Here is a 16,593-nt window from a genome sequence, read left to right on the forward strand (position 1 = left end):
GAGGAGTTTGGATAGTATTGCAAGGTCAATGGAAAGCCATCGGAGGATTTTAATCAAGGGAGTAATGAGTAATGTGATCCAATTTACATTTTAAAAACTGGACGGACTGGAAGGAAAGTCAGGAAGTAGGCAATGAAGTAGGAGTCTGTTATGGTAGCAGGAGGTGGTGGCTGGAACGAGATGGCAGTAGTGGGGATGAAGCCAAGTGGAAGAAGTCAGGTATATTTTGGACATAGTAGTGATAGTATCTGTGATGGAGTATCTGGGGTTGTTTTAAGGAAAGATGAAGGGTGAGTCCTAAGATTTTGGCTTGAGCACCCGGGTAAATTGTGATACAGTGTTTTGAGGTGGGAAATACTGGGATAAGACTAGTTGTCTAGGGGTGGAAGTTGAGAGCCATGATGTGGTCATTCAGTTGAAGCTATTAAGTCAGCACTTGGATATACAAGGTCTGTCAGAAGGTACCCAGCCAGGCCGTATCAAAAATAGAGACATTTATTGAAGAAGATAAAGACACAAGAAACATTGCACATAGGACAATGATGCCTCAGTCCCCTTCAAAATAGGCACCTTGGGACCTCACACAGTGCTCCCAATTGCCATCAACTGCCCTGTTGTATTTTCCTGAATCTCATCAACAGTATGAAATCTCTTCCCTTTCAAAGGTGCTTTTAGTTTTGAGAAAAGCCAGGAGTCCTAGGGCACCAAATCTGGGCTGTAGGGGGGCTGAGTCACCTGGATGACTGATGTTTTGTCAAAAACCTCTGCATGAGACGTGATGCATGATTGGGCATGTTGTCTTGATGAAGCTGCCAATTACCAGTTGCCCATGGCTGCGTCCTCCTGAATCATCCAAATAGTTTCCGCAGAGGAATGGTCAAGCTTAATGCAAAATTTGATGCAGATACACTGCTCTACTTGCTCAGTCATTTTGAATGCATGGCCACACAGTACACATGCTCACTCAACGGTGTCTACTGCCCCCACTGACTAGCACACGGAAGTCATCATTGTTCATGCATGCTCATTCCAGCCCTCTCTCCTTGGCTGCCAGGTTACATCCATGTCTTGCAAACTGTTCATGTTATATTAAAAATGACTGGACTTTTTCTGGACAGACCTTGAGTGAGCCTGAAGGTGAACTGAGAGGACATAAATGCTGTTTAGAGCCATGGGACTAGATATGGTTAAGGAGACAGTGAAGATGCAAAGTTAAAAGGGGCCTAGAACAAAGTCCTGGGACATTCCAGCACTTAGAGGTTGGGAGGGGGAGGATGAGAGAGCAAAGGAGACAGAAAAATAACTAGTGAGGTATGAGGGGAACCTCAAGATTGTGTTAAAATAGAAGCCAGGAAAGGAGAGGGTTTGCGTAGCAGCTTCCGCATATTACCTCATTGCATTCTCACAACAGCCCATGAGGGTGTTTGGAAAAACAAGGTAAGCCCTGGTTCTTAACTACTGTGCATAATTCCCTAAGAAGAAAAGTGAGACCCAATGTTTTCAGGAGGTGGTCATGGTATTTATTGGGTGTTGCTACACCTTGCTCAGAGTCAACAGTAGTATAGAAAAAAGCCGGACTGGAGGGGGTTGAACAGTAAAGGCAAGGGCAAGGAAACAGACATGGGAGAACTTACTCTGTGCAAGGGAGCCAAGACATGAGGTGAAAGTTCGGTGGAAATGTGGGTTCAAGGAAATTTGTTTTTTAGGTGGGAGGAACCAGAGCCTGTTTGTGTGCTTGTGGAACGATCAGGAGCGAAGGAGATGAATGACGCAGGGGAGAGGGAAGGGATCACCGAAGATGTGCAATCTTCAGGCAACTGGAGGTGGCATCCAGCGCAGAGTGAAGAGACCAGGGAACTTCTAATTAAACGGAACCGGAAACTTTAGAGAAGAGTTGATGTTGCTTAAAAGGCCTTTTGATTGCTAGGAAAAACATCCCATTTCAAATTAGCTAAGTATAAAATGACAGTTTTGAAGATACAGAACAGGCAAGCTCTTGGACATCCAAGGAGAGAAAATAAAGTACAGCTGGCTTTGCAGAAAACCTATATAGAAGATCGTTAATCAGAGACTCTTTTTAAAAAATATATTTATTTATTATTTGTTTAGAGAGAAGGGAAGGGAGGGAGAAAGAGAGGGAGAGAAACATCCTTGTATGGTTGCCTCTCACACTCCCCCTACTGGGGACCTGGACTGCAACCCAGGCATGTGCCCTGACTGGGAATCGAACCAGCGACCCTTTGGTTCATAGGCTGGTGCTCAATCCACTGAGCCACACCAGCCAGGTCCGAGACTCTTCTTTTGTCTCTTGTCGTGTGTTGTGGTCATTTTCCTCCTCTTCTCTGAGTGTGTATATTCCATTCCTTTGCTCCTCTGCTTTCTCGTGACTTTTTGCTTTAGCCTCTGCTTTGACATGGTATTTGCTTGCCATGGTGCTGACTAGCTCCGGCCCCTGGTGACCTTTCAGTTCAAGTGCTTGTTATCATTATCATCAGCCTTTCAGGGAGCCAGCAAGGCTCAAAGTCCATTCCATTCTTGGTCCTGTCAGCTCTGGCCAATGGGAGGAGGTTGGGAGTCATGGTGCATGTGCTTAGGGCTGTCCATTGCAGGCCTTTTTAAGTTGGATAGCAATGAGTGGCACATTTATTACAAGTAGGACCTTTTAATTCAAAATTGGATCACAGATAATATGTTAGAATCCTTCATGAAAAGTAGCTTATATAAGCAGCAGCCCAAATTATATGGCACGTGAAAGTGCACTTGTTTTTGCACAGCTGATACCGAGGAGCACATCCACCTGTGCTGGCCTGGGCCAGTATGAACACTATCACTTGGGTGGCCGTGTACAAATAGAGATAGAGATGGCTGATACATTTTACTTCAAGGTCTGCACAGACAGGTTAATCCGGTACTAACAAGTAACATGTTGGTGATCTCTATCATGTTTATACTTGATACATTAGAAAGATGAATTTGAACAATGTTTATAAAACTCCTGCCTGAAGCATTTAAGTGGAATCCCGTATTTGACGTCCATTACAGAATGCCAAGTGATCTTTCTCCTCTGAACCCTGGGGAGGGCATACTTAGTTGTCTCTCTTACAGTTCTTAACCAAATTCTGCCTCAGGGATATGTACAGATAACTTTAACGTTTCTCCCCGATAAGATTATAATGCTGCTCGAGTATAGGGACCATATCTTACAGATCTCAAATTCCCCATAATGCCTTCTGTAAGGTAAGTGATCTCAACATGTTTATTGATCGAGTGAAGGATCAAATAGTGTTATGTGTGACAGTCACCTCTCCCTCACAAAGGCTGTAAAGGCATCTCTTCAGAATAGGGACTCCATTGAATATTATGATACTCTTCAATCAAATCAGGACTAAATTATTTCTTATAGCAAAGTTATGTGAACTTTCTACATAAAAGTGACTTTTTTTCATCATATTAACTTTGGAAAAAAGATTAAGTAAATTCTGTTCTTCCATTACCTAGCAAACATTCTGTCTTTAAGCTGCCATTTCTTGATTTATTCTCATGCGAATGCTTTATAAAAACCAATTTTGTGGGGATACCTTCTCGTTATCTCTGCTTATAACCACTATTTGTCCAGTATACCTGCCTTTTGTCTCTGCTTTTCAGTGTATTATCTGCATTGAGTCAGGACAAAGCTTGTTTAATCTGTGAAAAGCTAAGTTCTTCGGTCAGTTTAACGTTTTCAGATGTTCGTACACTTGTTTTATTACTCTGTGAGACACGTTTGTCCATAATTATCAAAAGATTAAGTTCTAAATATGGGCTGTCATGTTTGAATAGTTATGCTTTCTTTTTTGTTTCAAAAGATTTTATTTATTTATATTTAGAGAGTGGGGAAAGGAGGGAGAAGGAATGGGAGAGAAACATTGATGTGTGAGAGAAACATCGATTGGTTGCCTCTCGCACGCCCCCCAACCAGGGACCTGGCCCACAACCCAGGCATGTGTCTCAACTGGGAATCGAACAGGCGACCTTTTGGTTCACAGGTTGGTGCTAAATCCAGCCTTGACTGAGCCACACCAGCCAAGGCTGAATAGTTCTGCTTTCTGACATCAGAGGACAAAAAATTTTCTTTGTTCTTTGTGCTATAAATTGTCCAACTTCAAATTAATTAGGTCTTTGAACTGTAACCTGCATTTTTAGAATTTGTCCTTGTTGGCATTTGTTTCTAAGAACAGTGTGGGAGAAACTGAGATGTAGGGGCAAGATATTTACTCTATTCTTTCTTTCTTTTTTTAATATATTTTATTGATTATGCTATTACAGTTGTCCCATTCCCCCCCTTCACTCCATTCTATCCTGCACACCCCCTGCCTCCCACATCCCCCCCCTATAGTTCATATCCATGGGTCATAATTATAAGGTCTTTGGCTTCTACATTTCCTACACTATTCTTACCCTCCCCCTGTCTATTTTCCACCTATCATCTATGCTACTTATTCTCTGTACCTTTCCCCCCCTCTCCCCCCCTCCCCACTCCCCTATTGACAACCCTCTATGTGATCTCCATCTCTATGGTTCTGTTCCTGTTCTAGTTGTTTGCCTAGTTTGCTCTTGTTTTTGTTTTAGGTGTGGTCGTTAATAACTGTGAGTTTGCTGTCATTTTTACTGTTCATATTTTTGATCTTCTTTTTCTTAGGTAACTCCCTTTAACATTTCATATAATAAGGGCTTGGTGATGATGAACTTCTTTAACTTGACCTTATTGGAGAAGCACTTTATCTTCCCTTCCATTCTAAATGATGGCTTTGCTGGATACAGTAATCTTGGATGTAGGTCCTTGCCTTTCATGACTTGGAATACTTCTTTCTAGCCCCTTCTTGCCTGTAAGGTGTCTTTTGAGAAATCAGCTGACAGTCTTATGGGAACTCCTTTGTAGGTAACTGTCCTTTTCTCTTGCTGCTTCTAAGATTCTTTCCTGCTGTTTAATCTTGGGTAATGTAATTATGATGTGCCTTGGTGTGTTCCTCCTTGAGTCCAGCTTCTTTGGGAGTCTCTGAGCTTCCTGGACTTCCTGGAAGTCTATTTCCTTTGCCAGATGAGGGAAGTTCTCCTTCATTATTTGTTCAAATAAGTTTTCAATTTTTTGTTCTTCCTCCTCTCCTTCTGGTACCCCTACAATTCGGATATTGGAACGTTTCAGGATGTCCTGGAGGTTCCTAAGCCTCTCCTCATTTTTTTGAATTCTTGTTTCTTCATTCTTTTCTGGTTGGATGTTTCTTTCTTCCTTCTGGTCCCCACTGTTGATTTGAGTCCCAGTTTCCTTCGCATCACTATTGGTTCCCTGTACATTTTCCTTTATTTCACTTAGCATAGCCTTCATTTTTTCATCTAATTTGTGACCAAATTCAACCACTTCTGTGAGCTTCCTGATTACCAGTGTTTTCAACTGTGCATTTGATAGGTTGGCTATCTCTTCGTCGCTTAGTTGTATTTTTTCTGGAGCTTTGATCTGTTCTTTCATTTGGGCCATTTTTTTTGTCTTGGTGTGCCTGTTATGTAAAGGGGCTGAGCCTTAGGTGTTCACCAGGGCGGGGTAATGCTGTGTGATGCTGTATGTGGGGGAGGGGCCGAGAGGGAGCAATGGCGCCTGCTCCATTCTCTGCCAGATTTCAGTCACTCCCTTTGCTACCCACAATCAAATTGGGCCTTTCTGGTGCTGCTTCCCGAGTGTGTGGGTTTGTGTACGTTTTAGGCCCCTGTGGGTCTCTCCCAACTGAACTCTCCTGGGTGGCTGGGAATTTCTCCCGCTGCTGCCTCAACCCCCACAGGTGTTTTCAATCAGTGGTTTGAGGCTTCATTTCCCAGCTCTGGAACTCTGGGTTGTGCAGTCTGTCACCCCATCCACCAGCTGCTGCCTCGCCAGCCAGCTGCAGCTTTGCCCACCCTGCTCCACAATCTGCCACCTCGCTGTCTCTGCCAGCCCTAGCCTTGCCTCGAGTCCTCTCTGCCCAGCTCGTCTCCACCCCTCCTACCGGTCTGGATGAATGTTTCTTCTTTATCTCCTTGGTTGTCAGATTTCCATACAGTTCGATTTTCTGTCAGTTCTGGTCGTCTCTTGTTTTTAAATTGTTGTTGTCCTTTTGGTTGTGCGAGGAGGCACAGTGTGTCTACCTATGCCTCCATCTTGGCTGGAAGTCCCTACTCTATTCTTTCTTAAAAAGAATTTATCTGTTAATGCAGACCATATTTATGTGAGGCGTGTTTTCCTTGCATAAAACAGAGATAATTGTTAGGAGTGGATGGGGAGAAGTAGCAAGTTTTACTTAAATATCTTTTGAAGTCCTGAGGATATTTTCTTGTAATACTTTAAAATTGTTTAATTTACTTAAAGATTTAACTTAAATCTACATTAGCAATTTTAAGATAAACTTACATTTCCAATGAACAGATCAGAAGAGTATATTAGGAAGTAATTTTTTTTTCTCCGTGTAACACTGATATATGCTAACTAGAAAACTTGGGAATAAAAGTGTGAAGAAGCAGAGAAATCACCATATCCTCATCACTGAGAAGTATATAAAATGACATACATTCATGTTTTTTACATCATAACATTATAAATATTTATATTACAGGAAATAAGATATGTGGAACGAAGTTATGTATCAAAACCTACTTTAAATGTAAGTGTAAATTTAAATTGTGCTTTAATTAAAGAATTTAAAGGAAATGTAGTTAATAAAAATGTATATTTGTATGATTTGTGTATATGAAAGGGTCAGCTCAGGATGAATCATTGGTTAGAAATAGCTAACTATTGACATACTAACTCCCAAATTACCAAAAAAAAATTTAATTTAGTGCCCTACATGATTTCTGCTTCTTTTTCTTTGTCTTCTGTAAAAACACCTTCTCTCAAAAACTGGGCAGTATTCTTCCCTTACTTTCAGGGACCCTCATTATATTGTGTGTGACACATTCCAGAGGCCCCTTAAAGATACCAGAAGAAAGGGACCAAACCAGGCTGGGGATTGGAAAGAAAGGACACCACCTGACCACCTAGTGCTTTGTGAGGGAGTCATCTCTTTGTTTCAGGAGGGTCCTGAAAATGACTTCGTGATAGCCTGCTACCAAAAATCTAGGCAAGAATTATTTACTTATGGGAGTGTAAGGAGAGAATTGTTGCAATAGTGTTTTATCATATATGAAAGCTTTTGTCTATTTGTTCTTGAATTTCATATTAATATTTTCTTGTTAATCACTTAAGAAATTACGGCTCTGGCTCTGTCCCAGCTGTGTACACCCTCCAGGTATTGCTCACTAGTCCGGAGTTCCCTTCAGTAAGGAAGCCCTTTGGTTAGGGTTGTTTATTGAGCAGTTAACCAGGATAAAGTTATCATCTCTTAAATTTTGACTGAGGAGTAAAATTGAAATTTAAGCTTCTCATTTCAAGCCTCCTGTGGAGAATTGAGAAGGATCACTGCCTGTTTTGGAGTGAGTTTGTCTTACATTTTCTATTATTTCTATTATATCTTAAGTCTTTACCAGCATTAAATGGATTAGTTTTACTGCTGTTCAAATATTGAGACTATTTTAATCTGTGATGAGTAATTAATCATTCATAAAAAGTTTTCTTAGATAATCTATGAATTATTATTTAATAAAAGGTGACTTGGGTAAAATATTTAAATATAATAATTTTTATCGTCTTCTCTCTTACCAGGAAGTGGTCATAGCAGGTGCCATCAGAACACCTATTGGATCCTTTCTAGGCAGCCTTGCCTCCCTGCCAGCCACTAAACTTGGTTCTATTGCCATTCAGGGAGCCATTGAAAAGGCGGGTCAGTAGTCACTTTGCTTTTTGTGTTGAGTGGGCAGAGATTCAATGGAACAGATGTTTATTTTGCATTTACTGTATACATAACACTTAAAAATGAATTCCCTTTTAAAGAAGTCATTGTAGTATAGAGTTAGGAATGAAACTCAAAACTGACAAGAGAAAGAAACAATTCCTGCTATATGGTGTCATGTACCTTACTAGGTAATCACTAATTATTAACCTGGAAATACCTTTCTGATTTTTTTAAAAAGGGATACCAAAAGAAGAGGTGAAAGAAGCATACATGGGTAATGTGCTGCAAGGAGGCGAAGGCCAGGCCCCTACAAGGCAAGCAGTGCTGGGTGCAGGTACTAGGAATACATTCTTGCTTTTATACTTAACATGTGTGACATGGAGAAATGAAGTCCACTTCAGCTTTAATAAATATTAAATGAGTGATATAATTTAATATTTATAGCCTTGTATTGGTAGAAGTAATGTCATTGCAGATTTCAGTTTAATATACTTTATTCTATTAGTTTTAAGTCTATAGTTGTGTTTGAAGGGTATCTTTGTTTTTCAAAAGTGTGCCATATGTGTTGGTTTTAGGCTTACCTATTTCTACACCATGTACCACTGTAAACAAAGTTTGTGCCTCAGGAATGAAAGCCATCATGATGGCCTCTCAGAGTCTTATGTGCGGACACCAGGTAAGAAGCACCTTCCTCTCTATTTCATAATTAAAATAACATGCACTGCTAAAAGATAGCAAAAATCTATGCGCATTCATGCTTTAGAAGTGCCCATAGGTACAGTTGCTGTGTTTCAGGCACTCAGGAATATCTGGGTGTGCTGATTTCCTTTGAAGTAGAGGTCAGAGTGATAGTAAGTGTTTTGTGTTAAGAAGTAGTTTCCAGCCCTGGCCAGTGTGGCTTAGTTGGTTGGAGCATCGTCCTATATACAAAAGGTTGGGGGTTCATTTCTGGTCAGGGCACACACCTAGGTTGCAGGTTCAGTCCCTGGCTGGGGCACGAATGGGAGGTTTCTCATAACAATGTTCCTCTCTCTTCTTCTCTCTCTAAAATCAATAACATATTAAACATTTTTTTAAAAAGTAGTTTTCAACCAAGATATTTTAGTCTTTGGGTGATTCTTACAGTCTTTCTCTGAGATTTTTGGTAATTTCAAACATCATACATTTTGTATTTATCAGAGTAAGAGTTTTCATCATACATGAGAATTAAGGTGCTGACTCTGGGAATCATCTGGGCTCGATGGAGCCCAGAATCGATGGCTACTTTGTAGCTCCCACGTGCCTGGGCTCAGTCGTTAAACTGTGCAGACTTTCTATTGGCCTTGCTCATTTAGATCTCGTTGTACCTCAGATCACACAAGAGATTGCAATATATGCTGTGGTGTTAGAAGACCAGACCTAGATTCATGGAACTAAGACCATTAGATCTAAGCCCTTCTTTTTTTTGAGGGACATAAGGTTGAGATGACCACAAACACAAAGTTAGAGGGTTGGAATTAGAAAGCAGACGTCTCTCTCCCTATCTGGTGCATTCCAGCTGAGGAGGACATAACACGGCAGGGTAAAAATCAGGAGAGGTGTTTGCAGATTGTTTCCTACATATACAAGAACCACAATTGTGTGTACCATTGATGGTTTTCCTCTGTTGCTTTGTTTCCAATTGTAAGACAAGCCAAAGAGAGAAAAATTGTGATATCTAAGTGACTGTGTCAGAGACTTTATGTTATATATGCACGTGCTAAAATCTGACCACATAGAAAAGTATAAAATGAAAAATAAGTGTGTTCTCACCCTCCTCTGAGCCTCTGACTTATTCACCACTTGTGTATCCTGACACCTAAGAGCAGGGGAAGGGACTAAAAAGGACAAATCTGTTGTTTCACAACAGTCATGGGGATGTAAAGTGCAGCACAGGGAACAGAGTCAGTAATAGTCTCGTAACCATGATGGGGGTCAGAGGGGTGCGAGATTGATTGGGATGATCACTTAGTAGGTTTCGTAATGTCTAATCACTGGGGTGTACACCTGAGACTAATATAACAGCGTATGTCAACTGTAATTGAAAATTAAAAAAATGGTTAAAAAAGCAGAAAACTTTGGACAAGTTGCTTAAACTCTGTGCCCCACCTAATGTCTGGAGATTTTTCTATATCAGCACAGAAGATAGTGTTCTATTGAATGGAACAACTATGTTTTATGCATCCTTATTGAATGAACATCTAGGCATCTTCAGTGTTTCACTATTTTAAATAAAGCTCCAGTGAATATCCCTATACATGTATCTTTGTGTACTTAGAAATACTCGAATCACCTCACTGAGGCAGTACATTGTAGTGGTTAAGAACACACAATATGCCCTGGTGGGATTGCTCGGTTGGTTGAAGCATCGTCCCGATACGTCAAAGTTGTGAGTTTGATCCCTGGTCAGGGCACATGCAAGAATCAACCAATGAATGAATGAATAAGCAGAACAACAAACTGATGTTTCTCCCTTCATCCCTCTCCCTCTGAAATCAGTAAAAAATAATTAAAAAAAAGAACACAAACTCTACAGCCAGGCTGAGTCCAAATTCTACTCTGTCTCACGATAGCTGGGAACCTTCTGTATGACATTCACTGGAGATTGGACAATAAAACATTAAAAAATCTCATCGTGTGGAATCTCATCTCAGTCTGATGGAAACATTCCTAAGAGGAAAATTTTTGAGTCAGATATTTTTAAAATTTTGGTATTTTCAAATGCTTTCCATAAAAGTTAAACCAGTTACACACTTCCCAAGGGTTGTGAGAGCTTGTTTGCCTATGTGTAAGGTGACACAAACCCTGCATGTTCCAAACCCTGGTGGAAATAGTGGGTGTTAGATGCTCATGAGACTGTTTAGATTTTCCAAAACTTCAAATGACAAAGAATTTTGTCTCAGTTGATTTATTGTGGTTCAATACTAAATGCTGTTGGCACCACATTCAGATGCTTTTAGTTTATATTATTTGATTCATATGTTCATGTATATAACATGTATATGTGTATGTATATATCTGACTTCAGGAATATTGGGAATCGCCTTATTTTGAATAATTTTCTATCATTTTGGGAAATGACCAATTTTATTTCACTTTCTCAATTATAGTTGATGTTCAATATTAATTCATATTAATTTCAGGTGTTTGGCATAGGCTAGACATATAATTTACAAAGTGATCCCCCCAAATAAGCTTAGCACCCATCTGGCAGCTTGGGTAGTTATTATAATGTCACTGACTATATTCCCTGTGCTGCGCTTTATGTCCCAGTGACTGTTCTGCAACTGTTTGTACTTCTTAATCCCTTCACCTTCTTTTTAAATTTATTTTTTATTGATTGTTTTTTAGGGATAGAAGGAGAAGGAAAGGGAGGGAAGGAGGAAGGGGGGAGAGGGGGAGGGAGAGAAACATCAGTTTGTCGTTCCACTTGTTTATGCATTCATTTGTTCATTCTTGTGTGTGCTCTGAACTGGGGATTGAACCCACACCCTTGATGTATCAGGATGATGCTCCAGCCAGTTGACTGTTTCTGTTTTGTTTGTTCACTTATTTTGTTCTTCAGACTCCACATACAAATGAAATCATATGGTATTTGTCTTTGACTTAGTCCTCTAGGTCTATCCATGTTGTCACAAATGATAAGAATTCTTTCTTCTTTATGGCTGAGTAATATTCCATCACATATATGTACCACATCTTGTTTATGATGAATTTTATTTTATATTGAATGATTGATACCTCATTTTCTGTCACTTACTGCCATCATCCCCAGAAAATATTCAATATTTCAGGATACCTGAATAAAACATACATGAGAACTAATTGAGAAATATCAATATTTCAAAATAGGCAAAATACTTAGGTTTCTTTGGTGTAGAACTTGTTTCTCCTTATTCCTGATTAAAGGCTGTGAGACAACAATGTTTGCTTTAATTACCCCTTTAATGTAAACAAATTTATTTTATTGATTTGTAATTACAGGTTACTTGATTAATATTTATTAAACTTCTATATATGCCAGGCACCAAAGACATGAAAATAGATTTAACAGGGTTTCTGGATTCAGAAGAGCTTAGTTTATTGATTTTTTTTTTTTTTTTTTTAAGAGCGGAGAAGGGCTGGTGGGGGTGGTGGAGAGAAACATTGATTTGTTATTCTACTTAATTGTGCACTCATTGGTTGCTTATTGTGCCCTGACCTGAAATCAAACCTGCATCCTTGGTGCATTGGGACATGCTCTAGCCAACTCAGCTACCTGGACGGCGACTGTACCACAGCTTTTTTATCCACTTGTCTATTGATGGGCACTTGGGTGCTTCCATTTCTTGGCTGTTAAAAATAACTCTGCAATGAACATAGGGGTGCATATATTCTTTCAAATTAGTGTTTTAGGTTTCTTCAGATATATTCCCAGAAGTGGAATCACTAGGTGATAAGGCAGTTCCATTTTTTTATTCAAGGCAGTTCCATTTTTAATTTCTTCGATGATCCTCTATATTGTTTTCCATAGTGGTTGTGCAAATCTGCATTCCCACCAACAGTACACCAGGGTTCCATTTTCCCCACATCCTTGCCAACATGTGGATTTGTGATGATAGCCATTCTCTCATCAGAATAAGTGTATGTGAGGTGAAATCTCACTGTGGTTTTAATTTGCATTTCTCTAATGATTAGTGGCATTGAGCATCTTTTCATATGTCTCTTGGCCCCTCTGTATGTCCTCTTTGGAGAACTGTCCAGATCCTCTTCCCATTTTTGAATTGGATTGTTTGTGGTCTTTTTTAGTGTTGAATTGTATTAATTCTTTATAAACTTTGGATATTAACTCCTTATCAGATGTATTATTGGAGAATATCTTCCTCCATTCAGTGGGTTGTTTTTTAATTTTGTTGATGGTTTCCTTTGCTGTGAGAAACTTTTTAGTTTGATGTATTTGCATTTGTTTATTTTTCCTTTTGTTTCCCTTCCCTGAGGAGATATATCAGAAAAAATATTGATAAGAAAATTTTCTAGAGTTTTCTTCCAGAATTTTGTGGTTTTCAGTCTTACATTTAAGTCTTTAATCCATTTTGAGTTTATTCTCATATATGATGTAAGAAGGTGGTCTTATTTCATCTTTTTTACATCTATCTGTCAATTTTCCTAACATGATTTATTGAATAGACTGTCTTTACCTCATTGTATGCTTTTGCCTCTTTTGTCAAATATTAATAGATCATATAAGCATGGGCTTATTTCTGAGCTCTGTTTTGTTTCATTCATTTTTGGTCTTTTTTATGCCAGTACTATGCTGTTTTCAGATTTTATTTTTTAGAGAGAAGGGAAGGGGTAAAAAAAGGGAGAGAAACATCGATCGGTTGCCTCCCGCACACCCGCAGCCGGAGACTTGGCCTGCAGCCCAGGCCTGTGCTCTGACCGAGAACCAAACCTTTTGGTTTGTGGGATGACACCTAACCCACTGACCCATATCAGTGAGGACACTATGCTGTTTTGATTTCTCTAGCCTTGCAGTGTAGTTTGATATCAGGTAGCATGATATTCCAATTTTGTTCTCATTTTCTCAAGATTGTTGTGGCTGTTGGGGTCTTTTGTGGGTCCATTTCAGTTTTTCCATTATGTTCCAGTTCTGTGACATATGCCATTGGTATTTTGATAGGAATTGTGTTGAATCAATGCTTTGTTTTGGGTGGTATGGACATTTTAATGATGTTTACTTTTTCTATCCATAGACATAATATATGCTTCCATTTACTTGTATCTTCTTCAGTTTCTTTCTTCAGTGTCTTATAATTTTCTGAGTATAGGTCTTTTACCTCCTTGAATAACTATTCCTAGGTATTTTATTTTATTTTTGAATGGGATTATTTTCTTAGTTTCCCTTTCTAATCATTCGTTGTTGGTGTATAAAAATGTAACTGATTCTGGATATTTATTTTGTATCCTGCTACTTTACTGAATTCGTTTATCAGTTATAACAGGTTTTTGGTGTTATCATTAGGCTTCTCTATAAACTGTGTCATGTGATCTGCAAATAATGACAGTTTTACTTCTTCCTTTCCAATCTGGATACTTTATATTTCTTCTTGTCTGATTGCTGTGGTTCTGACTTCCAGTATTGTGTTGAATAAGAGGTGAAAGCGGACATCCCTGTCTTGTTCCTGATCCTAAGGTAAATGCTTTTAGCTTTTCCCCATTGAATATAATGTTACCTGTGGGTTTGTCGTATACAGGCCTTATTTTTTTGAGATAAGTTTCCTCCATTCCCACTTTCCTGAGAGGTTTTTTTTGTTTGTTTGTTTTAAATCATAAATGGGTACTAAGTCAGGGGTATCCAACCTTTTGGCATCTCTGGGTCACACTGGAAGAAGAGTTGTTTTGGGCCACAGGTTAAATACATTGTGACACATAATCACAAAAACATCTCATAATGTTTTAAGTAAATTTAGGATTTTGTGTTGGGCCACATTCATAAGCCATCCTGTGCCACACGTGGCCCCTGGGCCGCAGGTTGGACACTACTGCTTGATATGATATGATTTTTATCCTTCAGTTTGTTTATGTGATGTATCATGTTCATTGCTTTGCAGGTATTATACCAACCTTGCATCCCTGGAATAAATCCCACTTGTTCATGCTCTATGATTTTTTTTAATGCATTATTGGATTTTGTTTGCTAATATTTTGTTGAGGATTTTTGCATCTATATGTTTATCAGTGATATTGGCCTATAATTTTCTTTGTAGCATCTTTATCTGGTTTTAGAATTAGAGTAATGCTGGCCTCTTAAAATGAGCTTAGGTGTATTCCCTCCTCTTCAAATTTTTGCAATAGTTTGAAAAGTATAGGTTTTAGTGCTTTGAATATTTGGTAGAATTCCCCTGTGAAGCTGTTCAGTCCAGGACTTCTGTTTGTTGAGAGTTTTTTGATTACTGCTTCAGTTTTATTAGTTATAATCCTCCTTTTCAGATTTCCTGTTTCTTCTTGATTCACTTTTGGAAGATTGTATGTTTCTAGGAATTTTCCGTTTCCTTCCTACTGTCCTACTCGTTGGCGTATAGTTGTTTGTACTATTTCCTTATGATCATTTGTATTTCAGTGATATCAGTTGTTACTTCTCTTTCATTTCTAATTTTTATTTGGGTCCTCCCTCTTTTTTTCTTGTTAAAATCCTCACCCAAGTATATGCTTATTGATTATAGAGAAATAGAGGAAGGGGGATATAGAGAAAGAGAGGGAGAAGAAGAAGAAGGAGAAGGAGGAAGAGGAAGGAGAAGGAAGGAAAAGGAAGAGGAAGAGGAGGAAGAGGCGAGGAGCGAGAAACATCAATAGATTGTCTGCCGTATGTGCCCTGACCCTCTGAAGCCCAAGTGGGAAGTAGGCCCACACCCAGGCATGCACTCCACTGGGGATCAAACCAGCTGAGCCACCAGGGCATTTAAAAATTTTTTTTTATTATTTTTTAAAAAATTTTTACAGTGAGGGATGGTAGGAAGAAGGAAAGGGAGTCAATCAACCATGTGCATGAGAAGTGTGATTGGTTGCCTCTTCTGTACCCCTGACTGTGGCCTGAACCCGCAACCCAGGCATGTGCCCTGACTGGCAATGGAACCCACAACCTTTCAGTTTGCAGGATGATGCCCAACACACTGAGTCACACCAGTGAGGGCATTTTTTTTTAAAAGAGATTTTACGGACTCTTTTTTTCTTGATGATTCTGGTATAAGGTGTATCAATCTTGTTTAGCTTTTCAAAGAGCCAGCTCTTAGTTTCATTGATCTTTTATATTGTTGTTTTAGTTTCTATATCATTTATTCAGTCTACAGCCATACCACCCTGAACATTCCTGATCTCGTCTATATCATTTATTCCCATGCTGGTCTTTAGTATTTACTTTCTTCTACTGACTTTGGGCTTTGTTTGTTGTTTTATTTTCTTATTCCTTTAGGTGTAAGGTTAGTGTGTTTGAGATTTTTCTTGTTTCTTGACACAGACTGCTTTAGCTGTGTCCTGTAGGTTTTGGGTGGTTGTGTTCCCATTTTCATTTGTCTCAAGGTGTGCTTTCGTTTATTCCTCGATCTCATTAACCTATTCATTGTTTAGTAACCTGTTATTTAGCCTCCGTGTGTTTTTGTATTTTTCTGTTTTTTTCTTGTAATTGATTAATAGTTTCATACCATTGTGGTCAGAGAAGATACTTGATATGATTTTAATCTTAAATTTATTAAGACATGTTTTGTGTCCTAACATGTGGTCTATCCGAGTTTCATGTGCATCTGAAAAGAATGTATATTCTGCTGCTTTGGAGGAAAATGCTCTGAAACTGTCAATTGAATCCATTTCTTCTAATATGTTATTTAAGGCTACTATTTTCTTATGATTTTGTTTTGAAGATCTACCCATTGATGTCAATGAGGTATAAAAATCCCCTATAATGTCTGTATTACTATTGATTTCTTTATGTCTGTGAAGGTTTGCTTTATATATTAAGGTGCTCCTATGGTGGGTGCATAAATGCTTACATAGGATTGATCCATTTATTATTATATAGTGTCCTTGTCTCTTATTATAGTTTTTGTTTTAAATTCTTGTTTTTCATAAGTGTAGCTACTCTAGCTTTTTAAAATTTTCCATTTGCATGAAATATCTTTATCCATCCCTTTCCTTTCAGTCTGTGTGTATCTTTCATTCTTAGGTGCGTCTCCTGGGGACAGCATATATGTAGTCTTGTTTTCTTTTT

At 38.9% G+C, this 16,593-nt stretch overlaps 1 protein-coding gene across 1 annotated transcript in view; it reads left to right on the forward strand.

The window, feature by feature from the left end:
- ACAT1 (acetyl-CoA acetyltransferase 1) overlaps nucleotides 1–16,593 on the forward strand; it is a 48,226-nt gene that overhangs the window by 18,875 nt on the left and 12,758 nt on the right. Inside the window, exons 2-5 of the mRNA XM_024570743.4 lie at nucleotides 6,618–6,665; nucleotides 7,706–7,823; nucleotides 8,074–8,169; nucleotides 8,411–8,511. Coding sequence (XP_024426511.2) covers nucleotides 6,618–6,665; nucleotides 7,706–7,823; nucleotides 8,074–8,169; nucleotides 8,411–8,511 — 363 coding nt within the window. The remainder of the gene's footprint in view (nucleotides 1–6,617; nucleotides 6,666–7,705; nucleotides 7,824–8,073; nucleotides 8,170–8,410; nucleotides 8,512–16,593) is intronic.

This window comes from Desmodus rotundus, chromosome 5 (assembly GCF_022682495.2).
Source record: "Desmodus rotundus isolate HL8 chromosome 5, HLdesRot8A.1, whole genome shotgun sequence".
In the NCBI taxonomy this organism is placed as follows: Eukaryota; Metazoa; Chordata; class Mammalia; order Chiroptera; family Phyllostomidae; genus Desmodus; species Desmodus rotundus.